At 47.1% G+C, this 21,245-nt stretch overlaps 2 protein-coding genes across 3 annotated transcripts in view; both read right to left on the bottom strand.

The window, feature by feature from the left end:
* Nucleotides 1-5,197, bottom strand: part of ULK1 (unc-51 like autophagy activating kinase 1) — a 113,531-nt gene extending 108,334 nt beyond the window's left edge. Inside the window, exon 1 of the mRNA XM_053280250.1 lies at nt 256-5,197. The gene's annotated coding sequence lies outside the window, so the exon portion shown is untranslated. The remainder of the gene's footprint in view (nt 1-255) is intronic.
* A 126-nt stretch (nt 5,198-5,323) lies between these two features.
* Nucleotides 5,324-21,245, bottom strand: part of MMP17 (matrix metallopeptidase 17) — a 107,798-nt gene continuing 91,876 nt past the window's right edge. For both annotated transcript variants that reach the window (XM_053280251.1, XM_053280252.1), the window contains exons 4-10: nt 17,851-18,134; nt 15,523-15,699; nt 14,320-14,419; nt 11,509-11,591; nt 8,364-8,516; nt 6,252-6,509; nt 5,324-5,930 (exon numbers count right to left, since the gene is read on the bottom strand). In XM_053280251.1, coding sequence (XP_053136226.1) covers nt 5,608-5,930; nt 6,252-6,509; nt 8,364-8,516; nt 11,509-11,591; nt 14,320-14,419; nt 15,523-15,699; nt 17,851-18,134 — 1,378 coding nt within the window. In that variant the 3' untranslated portion in view covers nt 5,324-5,607. The remainder of the gene's footprint in view (nt 5,931-6,251; nt 6,510-8,363; nt 8,517-11,508; nt 11,592-14,319; nt 14,420-15,522; nt 15,700-17,850; nt 18,135-21,245) is intronic.

The following is a 21,245-nucleotide window of genomic DNA, read 5'->3' on the forward strand; positions in this document are numbered from 1 at the left end:
GGCCAGTCACTTCTCTCTCAGCCTAGCCTACTTCACAGGGTTGTTGTAAAAGAGAAACTCAAGTATGTAGTACACCACTCTGGGCTCCTTGGAGGAAGAGCAGGATATAAATGTAATCACCCTAACCATCACCCTAACCATCACATGGACCACTGCATGAAACAGGGTACTGGACTAGATGGGCCTTGGGCTGGATCCAGAAGGGCTTATCTTATGTTCATGGAACCAGACAGCAAAAAAAGCAGAGCGACTCACCTTGAAGCTTCCCTCTGGGCAAAGCTGTTGAGCCAGTGTATTTCTGGAGGCAGGTGAGGTCAGGATGCAATAGCAGTAGCACAGCTAAAGAGCTGGGATGTCAAGATTTTGGAACATATGAGGTTCCAGAAGACACCATCTAGGCACAAGCTGGAAGAAACCAGCCTGGAAAGCAGTTGAACCCTTACCTGGTCTGTGTAGATGCTGAGCTTATATGGAGGCTGGCCAGACTCCACCCTCCCTCTCAGGACTATCTTTGCACCACCTGAGTCTAGTTCAGTCTCTTCCTCCTGAGGAGACCCCCTCCTCCCCAAGAGGCCTTCCCACGCTGGGCTGCCAGGCACGTGTTCTTGTGCTGTTGCTGGGACTCTCGGCTACAACTCCCATCTTCCCTGGCTATGGGCCACTGTGGCTAGGGATTATGGGACTTGTAGTCCAAAAACTGTTGGCGGGGGGCAATGTTGAGCTGGTCTGCTGTAACACAATCCTGGCCCGGTGCTGGCATTTCTCCCTGGATCTTGGTGGAGATGGTGGTAGGTCTTCCCATGGGGTGGTTCAGTGGTCTGCCCCTCCCCAGTTTCCCTTGGGGCAGAGCTGAGAGTGGGAACTGGCTCCAGGACTCCTCTGGCTCGGGTTCGAGAGCAGAGTCTCCATGTGTTTCTCCTAATGCCTTACTAATTGCCATTCTGGAAGGGAGATGTCAAAAGTTCTAAGTTCTAAAAAAAGTTCTAAGTTCGAAATGTTCTAAGTTCTAAAAGTTCTAACCCTGCTAGATATCTAAACTGGAAAATGGTACCAAAATACTGCAGAGCTTTGACGTAGGCATGATGTAATGCTTTACTAACAGCCTTTCTGGAAGGGAGATATCAAAAGTTCTAAGTTCTAAAAAAAGTTCTAAGTTCGAAAAGTTCTAAGTTCTAAAAATTCTAACCCTGCTAGATATCTAAACTGGATAACAGTGCAAAAATACCACAGAGCTTTGACACAGGGATGATGTAGACCAGGGAGACCCGAGTTCAAATCCCCATTCAGCCATGAGACGTGCTGGGTGACTCTAGGCCAGTCACTTCTCTCTCAGCCTAACCTACTTCACAGGGTTGTTGTGAGGAGAAACTTAAGGCTGTAGTACACCGCTCTGGGCTCCTTAGAGGAAGAGCGGGATATAAATGTAAAAACAACAACAACGTGTAATGTCTTACTTACAGCTATTCTGGACGGAAGATATCAAAAAATCCCCTACAAAAAACATACTTATCACTGCAACTTGGGAGATATTGAATGCTCCTTTATTGTCAGTTTTATCGAGACCTATGGCATAAATATATATATCCTTTTATTAGTTCTCATCCAGGTTGCACAGATTTTTTCCCCACTCGGTGATTTTTTAACTGACCAGAATGATTTAAGAGCTTATAATGTGGCTAAGTTCTGTTTAATAGCCAGTAAAATTTCACCAGGAACACATTAGGAACCAAATCGAGCTGATCTTTGTTGATGTTTAACAACTGTATCACAATCCTGGTTGTTTATTTTGCTGGGCTTCTGTTTGTAAGCATTGTTCTTATTCTTATCAGTGACTGTAATAAAGTATTGATCCTTAGGTTTCCAGGTGGGAGGCTTCTTGCAGGGGGGTGGGGGAATGAATCCAGATTGGGACCATTTGGGGAGTAAAGGACTACCCCCCCTTGTTTTGGGGCCCTGATCCGGACTAGGGCCCCACTTGTTGTGTATTACTGGCCTTCACATCTGGAGTAAAAAGCTAATATGATGCCCAAACCAGCCCAAACCCCTGCTAACTGAGCTGAGAGGCAACTTCTAAAAGAGGTGATTCTCTTTATTTAGCGGGGGGAGCAACTGGCCCTATCCGTCCCCAGCACAAAATCCCTCCAGTGGCTGTTGCTGGTGTCTGTCTTATGTTTCTTTCTTAGATTGTGAGCCCTTTGGGGACAGGGAGCCGTTTTTATTTACTTATTATTTTATTTTTAACATTTTATATCCCACTCTTCCTCCAAGGAGCCCAGAGGAGCCCATACTTAAGTTTCTCCTCGCAACAACCCTGTGAAGTAGGTTAGGCTGAGAGAGAAGTGACTGGCCCAGAGTCACCCAGCAAGTCTCATGGCTGAATGGGGATTTGAACTCGGGTCTTCCCGGTCCTAGTCCAGCACGCTAACCACTACACCACGCTGGCCCTCTTTGTGTAGATCTTTGTTAACCACTTTGGGAAATATTGGTCAAAAGTGGTATATCAATATCCACCCTGTTTGTATTCGTTCAAAGATGGCCGTCCTTTTGTTCTTCACAAAGAGCACTTTTAGGCCCGGTCAATTTCAAGGGGGAGAAAATTTAAACATAAGCTTAACTCTCCTCTTGAAATTGATGCGACTGAAAAGGACATAAACATGGAATGAGATCTTGCCTAAGTAATGCAGGCAGAAAGATACAAATTATGTTCTGAGAGTTCCCTTCCATTTCTCACTAAAAAAAAAAAAATCCCACAGGCTATTAAAGGATCAGCTAACAAACAACTAAGAGATTTGCTGCCCCCTTCTGGCCGCTGATGATTCTTTTTCTGACTTCCTGGTACATTTAGGTCCCTAGATGCAATGTGGGTGAGATACGACTGAATTTTCAGTCCCCCCTAGAGTTGACATGCCCCCTGAAATTCCAGGTTTCACCAGCCCCAGTGGGGTTAACAGAACTTCAGGAGATTTGGATTGGGGCCAGAGCAAAGGTTAAGCATTCCTTCTGCCAGTAATATAGCTCCAGAGTTGGTCTTGCGGTAGCAAGCATAACTTGTCCCCCTAGCTGCATATGAATGGGAGACTACATGTGATCACTTTAAGATATTCCCCTTAATGGATAAAGCTGCTCTGGGAAGAGCAGAAGGTTTCATGTTCCCTCCCTGGCAGCATCTCCTAGATAAGGCTGAGAGAGATTCCCACCTGCAACCTTGGAGAAGCCGCTGCCAGTCTGTGTAGACAATCCTGAGCTAGACGGACCAATGGTCTGACTCAGTATACGGCAGCTTCCGATGTTCCTCACGATCCTATTCGCAGCTGGGAAATCACTGGCAACGTCCTTGTTGACTATTCTGAGTGTCAGGGATATTGACCAATGAGATATTCTTCTCAGAATCACAGGTTGGTGGCCGCCATTTTGATTTCCCAGAAGTCCCCATCAGAGCGACACTGAAGGCCTATCCAGACATTACGCTGTGCCTGCATCCAGATGTCTGTACGGACAGTTTTTTGTATGAATGTTGCTGTGTGTCAAGAAACGGCAACTGTGGGGTAGGAGAAAACAGGGGAACTTACCCCAAATAAGGAGAGAGCTCAGCCTGTGTGCCCCACCTTGTGGCCAAGGATGGGCTTAGTGCGGATGATTGTAGGCTAAAACGGGCGAGTGTCCAACCATGGTGATGTGGCTGAGAGTTGAAAGAGTCTGCTGGAACTCTCGCGAGATCTCGGAACGAGATCTCTTTTTAGGCGAAGACATCGCGAGATTTGCTAGGACTGTTGTGGGTTATTTAAAGCTGGACTGGCCGATGATGAGGGGCCGGTTGTCAAGTGCCCCTAGGGTTGTCATATTCCGGCTTTCCAAATCCAGTTGCCTAAGTTGCTTATTATGTAAATGGGTGTGAAAATAATTTGTGAGCCGAATAGTGGCTGCATGGTTTTGCTCCATAACTCCGCTTCTACGAGGGCGAGAGCTTAGCTTTTTTTTTTTTTTTTTTTAAATGAAAGCTAAAATCCAGGCGGATCTGGGTGGGCCAAGCAATCTGGGTGAGATGCTTAAAATCCAGGTGGAAACCGGAATTTCGGGGGGCATGGCCACTCTACCCATGACCCAGTGTAATCCTACCACCAGGAGGGCTGTTTGGAGTAATAATCAGCTGTGCCAGAGGTGGTGTTTTAAACCTCCGAAGCTTGTCTAAACAACCTTGGGGAATTTCCCCCGGATAGCTTGCTTGGACGTCGAGGGCTGCGATACTGCGGCATGCTTCTCTTGGCATCCGGAGGCTGGTGGCCGCCATTTTGATTCCCCAGAATTCCCCACCAGAGCGACACTATTTAGACATTAAGCGGTGTCTGCTGTCTGCGCATATGGACACGTGTTTGTGTGAACGGCTATACCTAGGTTTGTCTTAAAAACGAACCTGGGTTCAGGCCCCCCTCAAAGGCGGGATACAGAGCAGAAGTGTACGGCTGTCTTCGTATTCAGCATAATATAGGAATAAAGGCACATCTTACCCGTGTACACGGTAAAGCGATTGTACACATGTTGAACAGAATGGGGGAGCAGGGCTTCCGTCCTGACATACCACAGTTCGAGGCAAGGCTTGTCAAATCCCAAGTGGCAGGATCCATGTGGTCCGCAGTGGCCCACCAGATGCCACTGGGAAGCCCCCAAGCCTGAGATGAAGCCCATGCCCCCTCTCCTGCTGTTGCTCCCCTGAAACTGGCATTCTGCCTCTGAACCTGGAGGCAAGACCAGCTCTCCGCTCCACATGGGAGGAGAGCGAGTCTTGTGGCAGCAAGCATGAATTGACTCCTTTGCTAAGCAGGGTCCACCCTGGTTTGCATTTGAATGGGAGACTACCTGTGTGAGCATTGGAAGAGATTCCCCATAGGGGATGGGCTTGCTCTGGAAAGAGCATCTTCATGGTTCCAAGTTCCCTCCCTGGCATCTCCAAGATAGGGCTGAGAGTCCCGTGTGTAACCTCAGAGAAGCCGCTGCCAGTCTGGGTAGACAATACTGAGCTAGATGGACCTATGGTCTGACTCAGTATATGGCAGCTTCCTACGTTCCTATCACATTGCCTATAGATTTCCACGGAGACATCTATGATATAACCATGTTTCAGTATAGCGGTTGTCTCTTTCCAAAACTTGCTTGGGTTTTCCCTCTCCCCACAGATGGAAGCACATCATCGCAAACACGCACTTTTGCCGTGACCATGCCAATCGGGCGGGGACCGTCCCCCCTGTTCTTTCCACCTTTTCTTGGGGCATGACTGTTTTTACATTTTGACTCCCAAAGCGAGAAACCCCGAAGGAACGTTTCTGACTGCAAGATGAGCCAGAGTCTTTATTCGTTCAACAGTTGGGGGCTGGGGTGTGAGGAGACAAGAAAAAGTGAGAAAAAGTCTGCTGTTAAAGCATGTCAACTTCCAAACAAAACCCAGAAAGAACGGGAAATAAGCATTGTCCACTTCTCATGGAGAATCGGAAAACGTTGCCACCACGCTCGTTGGAATCTTCCCTCCAAACCGCGCGGCGGCTTGCGATATTTAAACCCTCCTTTGCGTCCCTGAATAACTGCCTTCCCTTCTGGTCCAGGGGGTGGTTTTTGTCATAGTGGTCCGTGGGCCAGTGCTACTGTCCACATGCTGGAGAAAAGGAGCCCTGCGGATAGGCTGAGCATCGAGCACCAGTGGCGATTCGAAGAGGCGGAGGTGCAGGAGCAGACCTCGTTTTCGGATCGGCTCTCGTCGTGCTGTCCTTGCTTGGAATGCACCCCAGTCCTGGTGCTTTCGGCTGGCTCGGGAGCATCCGACTGCATGTCCCCGCACACCAGCCAGTCCCTCGCAATGGACTGCGGGTAGCCGGGCTCCACTTCCAGGTCACTGTCCATGACCTTCCAGTATTCTTTGCCCTTGAAAAAGTAGGTTGCTCCTGCAAAGCAAAGCGACAGGAAATTGGCGGTCTAGTCCGACAAGTATAATCAGCGGCATTGGCTCCCAGTCCATTTTCAACTCAGATCTGCTTGCACAGGATGAGATCCGTTCGAATCGATTCGAATTTGGTGAAATCTGAATCGCATTCACATCGAGTTCAAGCGAATTGGATTCAAATGTGGGCGAATTTGAATCGATTCGAATGAATCCCATTCTGTGCAAGCCGATTTGCGTCGAATCAGTTGAATTCGAACCGATTTGGTCAGATTTTTTGCACAACCCTACTTGCTATGTTCCTCATCCAAACCTGTCAACTCACCATCCGACCACCGAGTTGCATCGTCCAGCCGGCTTGGGATCCCCTTCCACAACCAGGTCTCCGAAGGATAGCCGGGATCCATCCTCCGCTCGTGGTCGTCATAGCACCAGTAGAGAGTGTCCTTAAAGAAATAAGTCTTGTCATTGTGGGCCCAGGAAAACGCGGCGTCGATGCCTCCCAGCGGCAAGCCAAAATCCGAGATGGGCCGAGGGTAAGCTTCCTCCACATTATTGTCTTTGAACACCCAGTATCTGTCTCCTGGGGAGAAGAAACAGGCAGGTCGGTAGCAATGTCATTTCTGCGGCACGGCACGGCACGGAGCCAGCAAAAGCAAGGTTATAAGGGACCACTGCCTACTGGGGCAACCGTCGAGTTTGAATTCACGACACTCCAGGAGGGGGAATGATGAAATGTCAAAGATCACAGCTTGTGGGGGGAGCGGTTTTCACAAGGAGGTTTTGTGTGTGGCCCCTGCTAACTGGGCAAAAAGGCACCCTTTGAAGTGGCAACTTTCCTACATATAGCATGGGGAGAGCAATTGGCCCATTCCAACCCCAGCTGAGCCGTTTAGTGTCTTGCATGTTTTTTTAGATAGCGACCCCTTTCACGACAGAGGGCCCTCTTGTTCCTTTTATCTATGCAAACTGTTTTGAGAACAATTTTTGGGGAGAAAGCAGCATATAAATATTATTATTAATAATAATAATGAATGTGTGTATGGGTGTCCGTTCGCAGGATTTTTTTTTCTGGGAAGTGGGGGCAAAGTAAGCAATCCAGTTCCCCCCTCCCTGGGAATATCCCACATTGAATTCAATGGGAACTGGCTCAATTCGGGGCGGGGGGGATGTCTTCTCCCCCTCCCCCAAATATGTGTGTGTGTGAAATTCACAACTTGAATGTAAGGCACACAGAGACACATTCCAGTAGGAACAAGAACCGCTGGCCGGTTCAATTGAACCGATTAGCAGACTGGCGTTTGGTTTGAATTCGATTCGAACCGAACCACCAAAAATGGTTCCAAGCACACTCCTAACCTCTGTTAGTTCTGAAAAAAGGACCAACATTGTGACATTCTGATAAGGTAAAAAGCTACTCAGAACCTTGGTTCAGCCTCTATTTCTCAGCTTAATCTTCTCCACAGGGTTGTTGTGAAGGGGGAAGAACATACTCTGCCCTGAGCAATTTAGAGGAAGAGCAAGATAAAAATGTAGTAATAAAAATTAAAAACGCTTGCTTCCATGAGGTTAAATGAGGTTTCCCCCTTCATTTAAATTTTTGTATTTACAAATGCAAAAGATGGCCGATGCACAAAATTCTTGAAATAAAGCCGAGGAATTATTAAGTTATCATGCATCTATAAAGAGAGCCAGCATGGTGTAGTGGTTAGAGTGCTGGACTAGGACCGGGAAGACCCAAGTTCAAATCCCCATTCAGCCACGAAACTAGCTGGGTGACTCTGGGCCAGTCACTTCTCTCTCAGCCTAGCCTACTTCACAGGGTTGTTGTGAAAGAGAAATTCAAGTATGTAGTACACCGCTCTGGGCTCCTTGGAGAAAGAGCGGGATATAAATGTAATAATAATAATAATGATGATGATGATGATGATGATGATGATGTCAGCTTCCCATGAAGTCAATAAGTGGTAATGCCTGCTCCTTCAGGCAGTGGATGTCCTTCCCAAGGTAACCTGCAGAGGGCAGTGTTGTCCAGTCAATGACACAAGCAAGTCTTCTAAACAATATCCCGGACACAATCCCCGAGGTGGTTGTGGCCGGGGATGATGGGAGTTGTAGTCCAAGAACACCTGGGGACCCAGGTTTGAGAACCCCTGCCAAATGGGGAAGGCAACTCAGGAAAGGCTGAGCCCCCTGGCAAGCACCCCCAAATTTGCCTTATTTTAAAAGAAAGCAACGAGGGGAGGAATAGGACATACTCTTTTTTAATCACAGCAGTTATTTATATATTTTTTCTGGGTTGTTGTTTTACTTTCTGGAACGCCACCTTGGGTCACCTTTGCATTTTTCGTTTGAAAATTAAATTAATCACAAACCAAAGGGCCCCACACAGACACACAGAGGGCTGTGTTCAGCCATCACAGATGCTTCCTCTTACCTTTGAAGAACACAATCTTATGGTCGTGGGTCCTCTCGTAGACGGCGTCCACGCTGTCGAGATTGAGAGGCAGACCCCGCCAGAAACGATGGATCTGGGCCGGCTGCAGGGAGACCAGGTGCTTGTTCCTCGTCAGCCTCCAGAAATACTTGCCTGAATGGAGGAGCGTCGGTTAGCAGGAGCAGTGACGTCTTTTCCAACGGACCCCGGAAGCTGCCTGATACCGAGTCAGACCCTTGGTCCCCCTAGCTCAGGATTGTCTGCACGGACTGGCAGCAGCTCTCCAAGGTTTCAGGAGGGAGTCTTTCCCAGCCTTATCTGGAGATGCTGCCAGGGATTAAATGCTGGGAGGAAGGTTGGTGGTGAGTCTGAATTGTCAGCTTTGCTAAGCCGGGTCTGCCTTGGTTTGAATTTGGATGGGCGACTAATGCAAAATGGACCCTTAAGGGATGAGGCCATAGCAGGTCTTGTGCTAGCAAGCATGACTTGTCCCCATAGCTAAGCAGGGTCTGCCCTGGTTGCATACAAAAGGGAGACTAGATGTATGAGCACTGTAAGATCTTCCCCTCAGGGGATGAAGCCGCTCTGGGAAGAGCAGAAGGTTCCAAGTTCCCTCCCTGGCTTCTCCAAGATAGGGCTGAGAGAGATTCCTGCCTGCAACCTTGGAGAAGCTGCTGCCAGTTTGTGAAGATAATACTGAGCTAGATGGACCAATGGTCTGACTCAGTATATGGCAGTTTCCTATGTTCCGTGGAAGAGCATCTGCATTCACAAAGGGTCACTCCTGGTTCACTCTCTGGCACTGCCATGTAAAACTGGGAGAGACTCCTGCCTGAAACATTGAAGAAGCTGCTGCCAGTCAGTGTAGACAATACTGAGCTCGCTGGACCAATGGTCAGACTCAGTAGCAAGCAGCTTCCTAAGTCCCTATGCAAGCAGATGCTCTACCAGTGAGCTACGGACCAACAGCCTGACTCAGTATAAGGCGGCTTCCGATGTTCCTATGCAGGTTTACTGTCTTCTTGTGGCTAAGCATCCATTCATTACACTCAGCAGAAATCCCACGGGGGGCGGGGGGGGGAATCCCCAACTCCAGATGTTGCTCTGGAATTTGTATTCAAGAGAACTTTGCTCTTTTCTTCCAGCACTCTAACAGCTGGTGATGTTGCCTTTTAGGATGTTATGGAGCTTGGATCCTAGCCTAATAGCGCAGGAGGCAAGCGGGTTGGCTTTTTAAGAAACAAACCAATCAAAATGACAATCATACCGATTTATATCAAATGCTGATAATTGCGCAACACGTTGCCTGTTTGCGCTGTATGACGTCAACCGAGGCATGAATAATGCATCGGAGTGAAGTCAGAATGGCAGCAATTATCAATTCTTTGAGGATCATTAAAAGAAAAAGGGAAAAAAAACAACAGTATTTGAATCTGGTGTCCTTTGCATGTTTATGGGGAATACATGCAATTAACGCTAGATGTTCTTGGCACGTCTCATGAAGACTGGTGCTGGAAAAGGCAAATTCTCAACATTTATGGAAGAAATATAATTTGGCTGAACTGGGTAGTGTTGTGTTTGTGTGTGTGGTGGGGGAAAGATTATGTACCCAAAGTTCAAAGGGGAGAGGAAAGCTGGCCTTGTGGTAGCAATCATGACTTGTCCCCTTAGCTAAGCAGGGTTCACCCTGGTTGTAAATGAATGGGAGACATGATGTGTGAGCACTGTAAGATATTCCCCTTAGGGAATAGAGATGCTTTGGGAAGATCAGAAGGTTTCAAGTTCTCTCCCTGGCATCTCCAGGCTCAGATTCCTGCCTGCAATCTTGGAGAAGCTGCTGCCAGTCTGTGAAGACAATACTGAGCTCGATAGACCAATGGTCTGACTCAGTATATGGCAGTTTCCTATGTTCCCATGTTCAAAGGAATCAGAATATGATTTGTTATAGTGGTAGGAAGCATGAATTGCCCCCTTTGCTAAGCAGGGTGCACCCTGATTGCATTTGGATGGGAGACTACATGTGTGAGCACTGCAAGATATGGAACTGCACCTGCCTGCTTGCATGCAGAAGGTTCCAAGTTCCCTCCATTCTGAGCTGGATGGACCAATGGTCTGACTCAGTAAAAGGCAGCTCTGTGTGTTTGTGTGTGTGTGAAGGGATAAAGATACTCTGTAATGGACATCATTGGTCCATGCAGAAAGTCCAGCATCTACTTTTCTTTTGTTTATCTTGTGTTAAATTATTATTAAAAACATTCATATCCTGGCCCTCCAGTACAATACTGCTCGGGGCGGCTCATAACAACAAAACAGTACAAGTAATATAAAATCTAACACAATCAAACCAAACACAAGGTAGAATGAACCCAATTAAAACCAACCCAATTAAAATTAAAATTAAAAACCCTCTGGGCTGCAATAAAATATATTGACAAGCCTTTCTGAACAAGGAGGTTTCAAGATCTTTTTTAAGGACCCAAAGAGAGGGAGGGTGCCGGAGCGCTTCTGGGAGGGCATTCCGGAGACAAGGGGGCCACCACCGAAAAGGCCCTCTGACTTGAGAAGTCCAGGGCACTCTTCCCCCAGCTCAGCCCCAATCCCAGAAGTGGAGAAAAGCAGCTGGGGGGGTGGAGTGTGGAGAGAGAAGACAGGGAGAAGCTCTGACACCCTTTCCCAGCAAACTCTGGTCTTAGCTCAGTGGCGGAGCATCTGCTTTGCATGCAGAAGGTCCCAAGTTCCATCCCTGGCAGCATCTCCAGGTAGGGCTGGGAGAGACTCCTGCCTTAAGCCATGGAGAGCCGCTGCCAGTCAGTGCAGACCAGGGCTGCTGAACTTCGGCCCTCCTGAAGAAGCCAGCCTACAACTCCCATAATCCTTGACTATTGGCCATTGTCGCTGCGGATTATGGGAGTTGTAGTAAAAAAAAAAATCTGTGGGGCCTAAGTTGAGCATCCCTTGTGTAGACATTGACAATACTAAGCTGGATGGACCAAGAGTCTGATTCGGTATAAGGCGGCTTCCTATATTCCCAAGATGTAAAGCCAAACACTGCCTCACTGTATATGTGATTAAACATCCAGGGCTCCCCTTGTCCAGTCTGGCCCCGAAGCAGAGGGTCAAAGCAGAAACAGAGGCACGAGCTCACCTTTGAAAAAGAAAGCCTCTCCGCGGATCTGGGCCACCGCATCAAAGTGAGTGTTACATCGGTTGGGGACGTCTCTTCTGAGCCTAGCAGGAAGGAAGCCAGAGGGTGTGGCTCATCATTCATGACCTCATCGGGTTTGTGCAAAACGAGGTGAATCGAGGCAGTTGCCTCGTGTAGCGGGTGATCGGGTGGTGGAGCGGAAGACGATCGGGTGATGCCAGGGCTTTGGATTCGGAATGAGGAGGTGGAGGGCATGCAGGAGAGGTGGCATCTGGTGCCCAACCTGAGGCACCCACACATCCTGGACACCCCTTGTTTCAAGGATCAAGCTGAACAGTCAAGATGGCTCCATTTATTTTTAGGTTGGACAGCCACCAACTTGACCATCCTTGGACCCATTCCTTGACCATCCCATCCCTTGACCAGTTGGCCATTTATTTGCAGGTTGGGCAGCCACCAGCTTGACCATCCCTGAACCCATCTCTTGACCATCCCCACATCAGGAGATCAGTCCTTGATCTCCTGTTTTGGTCCTCAGGATCCCTTAATAATTAAAGAATACCCAGTCTATTCAAGTCTACTGTGTCGCTTAACAACATAATGGATTGCAGAATCAGGCGGAGGTCCTCCCTGCCCATCTTCCTTTAATGGATCCCAGCAACTGCAGGCAACCAACTGGTCCACCAGAAATTGGCTCGTTGACCACTGGTGAACCATGATCTACCTTTCGCTGTCCCGTGACTCTCAGCTCAACACAGCCCAAATCAAGCCCTTTTAATTCACACCAGTTCCAATGGAATTCATTTCAGCACATGCTTAACTCTGACTGAAATCAGCGGATTGAAAAGGCGACTATTTGGCTGGATCGGAAGCCTCTTCTGTTCTTTAAATGGAAGCAGAAAGTCCAGGGATTGTCCAGCTGTGCTGTGGACAACCCAATCATAGTGGTTGTGATCCTGCTTGGGGGGAAGAACTCTTGATCCCACACATATAAATAAGTTCTGGTAAGAACTAATCTGCCTACATTCCTTTCACTACAATCTTAATTGATAATTACCATCTTCACAACTTAGCCCACTTCGCTCAAATATTCACGCATCCACCATCTTGAATTGGGGTGGATGATATCATCACAAACGATGCCGTTGTGGTGTCCCTGAGTGTCACTCACTACACCTGTAGCAAATTTGGTTCAAATCAATTTGACAGTTCACAAGTTAGCCCCCTGCACCTCAAATGTTCACGTGTCCACCATCTTGAATTGGGATGGATGACATCAACACAAACTATGCTGTTGAGGTGTCTGTGTGTGCCCAATTTGGTCCAAATCGGTCGTTGATAGGGACACGGACACACACACACACACACACACACACAGAGCTGGGTGATCTCATAGCTTAAAAAGGACTTTCCCCTTCACATACTCCGCTTTAGATCCGCCCAACTTCATCTCAAAGTTATCTCAAAAATTAGCCAGCTAGTCTTAGCCAGTGATTCAGGACCAAGCACCCTCTGAGGCTGAATGTTGCCCTTGAAAAGAATCTGCAGACCTGTTCATCTCACTGTGGATTAAGCAAACGGCGGCGAGCGAGAGATTGTGCCACCGCAGGAGAGGAAGGAATGAGGCTGATTAAAATTGCATGGAGGGTGAGTTCACCCGAGGTTGACAGCAAACAAGTTTTCCCTGTCGCGCTGACTGAGCTGGTTCTATGCAAGGTGATTTGAGGGCACAGAAAGGATACTGAACTTTGCTGATGTCCTTTGAAGGACAACTGTATGTTCAGGCCTCTTGCCGTGGAGAAATTTATCTCATTAATTCTTGCAAGCTCGGACCTTCCCCTAGGAAAGAGGAGATAGGAACCAACACGGCCTAGAATAAGGGCAGCAAAAGGTGCCTCCAGCTCTTTTCCAGAACACTGGCTGACAACCAGACTAAATTACTCCTGAGTTAATTTGGGAGTAATTTCTATTGAAATTGAGCAGTCCCTTAGAGCAAAGATTCTCCACCTGTGGCACTCCAGATGTTGCTGAACTACAACTCCCATCACCCCCAGTCACAATACATTGTGGCTGGGGATGATGGGAATAGGAATGTGCAAATAATTTGGCCGGATTGATAGAAATTCAAATTGAATTTGAATCGATTTGAATCTGTGCTCGGAATGGGATTTTGTTCGAAGCGGTTCAAATTTGGGCCAATTCAAATCAAATTCACATCGAATTTGAGTGAATTTGATTCGGATTTTGGCAAATTTGAATCTGTTTGAACGAATCCCATTCTGTGCAAGCAGATTCGAGTCGAATCAATTCAAATTCGAATCAATCCGGTTGGATTTTTTGCACCTCCTTAGATGGGAGTTGTCGTTCAACTACATCTGGAGTGCCACAGGTTGGGAACCCCTGCTTTAGAGTAACTCCTGAGTAGTACTATTGAATGACTTAGTCTGGATGTCAGCCACTGTCTGGTGAATTAAACGTGTTCTGAGAATACAGATGCTGGCTATTTAGCAGGCAGTCACATGTTGTAGTTCAACCAGCGAGAACATGACAGAGGTATATAAGATTATGAATGGAAAGTGGATTGAGAGATTCCCCCCGCTCCCATAATGATGGGGATCATCGTTCAGTGGCAGAGCATCTGTTTTGCTTTCAGAAGGTCCCAGCTTCAATTCCTATTGTCTCCAGGTAGAGCTGGGAAAGAGCTGTGTTGGAAACCCTGAAGAGCTGCTGCCAGTCAGGGTAGACAATACTGAGCTAGACGGAGCAAGGGTCTGACTCAGCAGACAGCAGCTTCACGTGTTCGGAACTTACGGCACAGTGGAGCGGTTCTCTGGCAAGTCTGGCAAGAAGGGGTGGTCATCTGACTTCGTGATTTCGGGCTTGGCTGTTGGGGACACCGACTCCCTGACCCCTGTGCACAAAGATGAGGATGAACTAGAGCTGTGTGATTGGAGATCCAAGCTGCTCAAGGAGTGGAGTTCCACCACCATGCCCCCTCCTAAACCGTATTCTGTCCTCCTGGCTTCAAAATTTGGCAGATCCCCGCTCAGTACAAAAGCAGGGAGTGTCCCAGAGGCAGGTCAGAATCGGTGTCCATAGGCTATCAGGTGCCACGGGGCTTAAGCTGAGAGTGCTGTGAACCAGGCCCAGGTTCCCTGCTCTCTGCTGGTTGGAGGAATGAACTGCAGGCAGTTTAAGTTTGGCGCTGTCACAGCAGCCCTCCTGGTTCTGGGAATCAGGTGATACCAGTAAGCCAATCCCGTGCTGCTGTCCAAGGTAAGGCTTTCAGATCTGCAACAGTCCTTTAGTCTTGGCAACTCATCACTGAAGGAGGCTACCAGGCTAGTCCTGTTGGGCCAATTACCTGGCCGTTGCCTTCCTTCTAGATCCTATCAGGTGGCACAAGGTTTAAGTCCAGAGCAGTGTCCCCTCTAACAGGGATTCCCAGATGTTATTGACTACAACTACCAGAATCCCCAAGCAATCACCACGGTAGCTTGGGATTGTGGGAGCTGTAGTCAACAATACCTGGGAATCCCTCTTAGAGGGAACAGTGGTCAAGAGCTCGGAATGTCAAGCCCTGGTTCCCTGGCTCAGAGCCCCCCCTGCTGGCTGGAAGAAGGAATTGCAGGCAGTTTAAGTGGGGCGCTATTATAACAACCCTCCTGGTCCTGGGAATCAGGTGATAGCAGCGAGCCAATCCCATGCTGTTGCCCAATATGACACTCTCAGATTCGCTACACTCATTTAATTCTGGCAGCTTACTGTTGGAGGAGGATAGCAGGCTATCCCTGCTGTGTCGCTTGCCTGTCACCTTTCTGCCACATGCCTGTGTATCTGTCTGCCCCAGGCAATTGCCAACTCATAGGCCTGAACACCCAACACTTCTCCACCTTACAGAACCATGCCAACTTGCTGGTTTCTCTTCCCATTCTTCAGCCGCCCAACCCAACCCAACCCAACCCAACCCAACCCAACCCAACCCAACCCAGGCATGAACTTGAATCGACTCACCATAAAGCTGCCAGATTCTGACTTTGTCTTCATAAGGCAGGTCATATTTTAGGGGATCCCCTACCGGCCCCTGGTAATATGGCCTCATGATTGACTCGATGGCAGAGACGTGGGTTAAGCCAATGGCATGGCCAAACTCGTGAACCGCCACAGCGAACAGGTCCATGCCGTGAGTATCTGAATATAACAACAGGAATATGTATGCATCATCATCATCATCATCATCATCATCATCGTCATCCATCATCATCATCCTACTTTTCCTCCACTGAGATCAGGGTGTCATATATGGTTGTTGGCTTCTTATATCTGCATTTGAACTGTGTGCTGATCTATGATCATAATGAATTGATTGATTGATTGATTGATTGATTGATTGATTGATGGTTGTTGGTTACTGCATTTTATCCTCACAACAGTCCTGTGATGTAGGTTAGACTAAAGGAGAAGGAATGGCCCAAAGCCACACAGTTGGTTTTAGGGCTGTACAAACATTTGGACCAGGTTTCTCAGGCACAAGTCCAGTTCCCTAAAAACTACACCCTACTTCTTCTCAGGTATGTATGTATGTATGTATATATGGATTAAGTGCCGTCAAGTCGGTGTCGACTCTTAGCGACCACATAGATAGATTCTTTCCAGGATGATCTGTCTTCAACTTGGCCTTGAAGGTCTCTCAGGGGTGTATTCACTGCTATCATAATCAAGTCCATCCACCTTGCTGCTGGTCATCCTCTTCTTCTCTTTCCTTTAACTTTCCCCAGCATTATGGACTTCTCAAGGGAGCTGGGTTTCGCATCATGTGTCCAAAGTAGGATAGTTTGAGCCTGGTCATTTGTGCCTGGAGTGAAAATTCTGGATTGATTTGTTCTATGATCCATTTGTTTGTTTTCCTGGCTGTCCATGGTCTCCTCAAAAGTCTTCTCCAGCACCGAAGTTCAAAAGCGTCAATACTTTTTCTGTCTTGCTTATTTATGCATACACATATTTATTATAAACTTCTTTACATGTCAGAAGATACACTGACAGAACTGATAATTTAGAGGCATTCCCTTATATGGAACAACCATTAGTCAACTATAATAATAAGGAAGTAGTAATTTGTTGACATGCCCTACAATCGTATGGGTTGTTGGTGTAAGAGTAAGGACTGAGACGGCGGTATAAATTGCTTAGTCACTATATACGGTACTTACCTGAATTTAAGACTCTGAATTTAAGACAACCCCCATAAGAAGTAGAGGTTGAATACAGGTTATTCCTGCATTTACTCAAAAGGAAAGGGACTCTTAATTTAAGATGACCTCCTGATTTCTTCTATCAAAAAACTTGGAAAAAACCTAGTCTTGGACTCAGGTAAATACAGTTGATTAAAGTCATGTCATTTATATACTGTCTACTAGGGATTCAAATATCAGGCAGCATATAAATATGATAAACCAACAAATGAATACATATTTGCTGTTGTTGGTTAAACTGTAAACCATCCTGAGATTCTATATAGGGCAGTATATAAATATGATAAATAGATAGATAGATAGATAGATAGATAGATAGATAGATAGATAGACAGACAGATAGACAGATAGATCACTAAGCTCAATGACCAGGCTCAAACTATCATACTTTGGACACATTATGTGACAAGCCAGATCCCTGTAGAAGAGGAGAGCTGGTCTTGTGGTAGCAAGCATGACTTGTCCCCTTAGCTAAGCAGGGTCTGCCCTGGTTGCATTTAAATGGGACACTTGATGTGATGAGACCGCTCTGGGAAAAGCAGAAGGTTTCAAGTTCGCTCCCTGGCTTCTCCAAGATAGGGCTGAGAGAGATTCCTGCCTGCAACCTTGGAGAAGCCACTGCCAGTCTGTGAAGGCAATACTGAGCTAGATAGACCAATGGTCTGACTCAGTATATGGCAGCTTCCTATGTTCCTATGTAAGTCCATAATGCTGGGGAAAGTGGAAGCAAAGAGAAGAGGATGACCAGCAGCAAGGTGGATGGACTCGATGATGACAACAAGAAATGCACCACTGAAAGACCTTCAAGGCCAAGTTGATCATCCTGGGGAGAATCTATCTATTTGGTTGCTAAGAGTTGGTACCGACTTGATTGCACAGACAGCTGCATCAACTCTCACCCTACTGTCTTATTTATGGTCCCATAAGTTCAACACTCTAACCATTACACCATACGACCCCTTGCCGCTGGGTCTTATCCAGGTTGCCTCACTGGACATTCATTTCCATAGAGAGATCTATTCACCCTTCCTTTCCCATTACCGCCAATACTGGACAAAGAGGCATTCCCACGGATTTCTCCCAGACATACCTGATGATCGGAAAGTCCAGTATTCATCGTCATCAAAGTGGGTGTCTCCAGCAGTATGGTGCTCCCCCGGGAAGAAAGCATGTGCCACCGTGCCCCCGGGGCCATCAAAGGGGTATCCGTCGTCGTGATCCGTTTTGGAGAAGTCGATCTGGATGTCGGCATTGTTTCCAGCAACTTCGTGGAAATTCAGTGGCGTGATGTCACTCCACACTTTCAAGGCGTAGTACATTAGGGCACGGACCGTGTCATGGCCCAGGTGGGAGTCCTTGGGGAAGGTCCGGACTCTAGAAATGAACAGAGGTGGCAGCGATCGGAAATGCAGGCCTTTTTCATTGGCTGATTGCACTTCCTAATCATTGTAATCTTTACTTGCTCTTCCAGCTGAAATTATGGAAGGCAAACCTACACCAAAAATCCAACCCAGTCCATTAAGAAGGCGGGGTGTGTGTGCATATTAAAATGCAAACTAAAACAAACAAACCAGCCATTACTAGGCAGATAACAACTGACAGTGGTCCACAATTTTATTTATTTATTTGAGTGATTGATTGATTGATTGATTGATTTCTATACCACCCTTCCAAAAATGGCTCGGGGCGGCTTACACAGAGAAATAACAAATAAATAAGACAAATAAGATGGATCCCTGTCCCCAAAGGGCTCACAATCTAAAAAGAAACATAAAATAGACACCAGCAACAGTCACTGGAAGTACTGTGCTGGGGGTGGAATTAACACCCTGACCCCAAGACAGGGCTTTTCAACTTCGGCCCTCTGGCAGATGTTGGTCTACAGTTCCCATAATCCCTGGCTATTGGCTACTGTGTCTGGGGATTATGGGAACTGTTGTTCAGAAACAGCTCGAGGGCCTATGTTGAGCAGGCCTGCCCTATGACAATGCTGTATGCCCTAATTAAGAGTCAAACAAGATGTGACATGGGACAAAATGTTTTCTAACTTTTAATGAAGACCTTGCAGGCCATTTCCTCCCAATCAACATCATCTCCTCTCTGTACTCTTTGATCAAAGGAAAGAAAAAATACTGCATTTGCCTGAATCCAAGACGAGGTTTCCTCCCCAAGTTCTTTGATGTTAGAAATTGGGGGATTGTCTGAAATTCAGAGTCCTACTCCATTTGGGTAAATAGGTCTAAGCTGTATTTAACTTTTATTTTCAAGGGAGTTGTCTTAAATTCAGAGTCGTCTTTTATTTGGGTAAATATGGCGTTGGCTCTAGGTCTCTTTTTTCCATGAAGGTAAAAAGTGGCGGTGGGGGGAGGTGACTTTTAGCTGGAAAATGGCCTGCTGGGAACAGGTTAAGGGAAACAGCCTTCAAGGAGGAGTTATTTAACCCTTTCCTAGCAGACATGGCTCTGCTACAAATTGCTCTTCCCCAGCTGCTTTTCTCCCCACAGGGGAAAAAGATACCCGCTCTACTGCTCTTTTCTCCCAGAGTTGCAAAAAGCTGTGATTTTGATTGGGGCAAATCTTCTGGAGCAATAGGGTTAAGCAGCCACTGCTCTGGTTCAGACTGTGGAGCCTTCCAGAGTTGTACTGAAAACACAAATAAGAGAGAGAGAGATTTTCCACACCGCCTGCAGTCCATCGAGCTTAGCCATGAGAAATAACTTTGCTCGCTCTAGTGGTGTTGCTGCTTTACTGATTATCTATCACCAACAGCCTCATGCTGGGCCCTTCAGCTTGAAGAGAGGGGGAAAAGAGGGAGAGAGCTCATTTGATGGTGAAAGGAGCAAGCAGAGCATCCAAAAACAACACTCAACTCCGGAGGGATTCTGTGGTGTGCAAGCTATGAACAAACCATAGCTGCTGGCTGACAAGAAGAGCAATTAGCACGGAGCCCTCTCTGTTTGCCCATTGCTGGTCAATTCTTCTGGTTTTGCCAAGATGTGATAAAGACTCTTTCTGGAAACCTGTTCCTTTAATTTGGTTGGCTCAGTGGAGACAAATCCAGTTATCTCCTGGTGCCACCGGCCTGAGGCTAGTTAAGAGTTTATTAGTGCAACCCCCAAGAGGGCAATTGAAAAAGGCATCCGTCATAGCATTAACTAATGCAGCCCCACAGGACACACAGAAGGGAGGGAAACCTATTTATTGGTAAGCACAGGTGACGTTTTGCTCTCGCTTTCACTACTGGCAAGGGCAAAGTGTTCCATTTTGCACTGCCTCCTTAAGCAGGGCTGTCAGATCAGTGCTTCGTGTCTGAAATGAAAGACGATTCAGGACGTGAAAGCCTGCGTGGATTCTGCATTGGACCAGGCAAGCATGGAATGTGGAACACAGAATTCCGTATCCACGAGAAGCTCAGGTTTGAAAGATAAAAAGCAAGTTTCAGTCTCAGTGGTTCCCTAATGTGATGCTAGGGCATGCTGGCATTGCCACAAGAAATAAAGGGATGAAATAATGAAAGCATCCTGTAAGCCACACACTTCCCACTACATAGAAGGTTCTGTCTGAAGCCCATGGAAGGTACCAAGAAGCTTTCCCCATCAGAGAAGCAGCACCATGGACAGCTCACTCTACTGACTATAGATGTTGCTCCAGCAGCACCCTAGAATTATTTGAGGGTTTAAATCAGGATTAGGTAACTTTGGCATTCTAGCTGTGGTTGAACTTCAACTCCCATCAATAAATCCTCCACATGAAGGCTTGTGATGCTGTAGCAGTTTCCTGCATTGAGGAAGGGGCTGAATTAGAAGACCTTTGCTAAGCAAGGTCCACCCTGGTTTGCATTTGAATGGGAGATATGTGTGAGGATGGTAAGCTATTTCCCCCCAGGGGATGGGGCTGCTCTGGGAAGAGAAGGGAGTTCCAAGTTCCTTCCCTGGCAGCATCTCCAAGATAGGGCTGAGAGAGATTCCTGCCTGCAACCTTGGAGAAGCCGCTGCCAGTCTGTATAGACAATACTGAGCCAAGTGGACTGATCTGCCTTGGTGGAAGGCAATTTCCTATCCTTTTTAGGGGAGGAAATCTAGTCTTGTGGTAGAAAGCATAAATTTCCCCTTTGCTAAGCAGGGTCCAACCTGGTTTGCATTTGAATGGGAAACTATGTGTATGAGCACTGTAAGATATTCCACTTAGGGGATGGGGCCACTGTGGGAAGAGCATCTGCATGCAGAAGGTTCCAAGTTCCCTCCCTGGCATTCCAGGATAGGGCTGAGAGAAACTCCTGCCTGCAACCTTGGAGAAGCCGCTGCCAGTCTGGGTAGACAATACTGAGCAAGATGGACCAATGTTCTGACTCGGTATAAGGTAGCTTCCTGTGTTCCTATGTTCTTCCAAGGCCTCTTTCCAATCTAAAATCCTATTATTCTTAAATATATATATTTTTTGTTAAAAAAAATATTTCTCACATCTTAACAAAATACAAAAAAGATA

This window comes from Hemicordylus capensis, chromosome 15 (genome assembly GCF_027244095.1).
Source record: "Hemicordylus capensis ecotype Gifberg chromosome 15, rHemCap1.1.pri, whole genome shotgun sequence".
Classification (NCBI taxonomy): Eukaryota; Metazoa; Chordata; class Lepidosauria; order Squamata; family Cordylidae; genus Hemicordylus; species Hemicordylus capensis.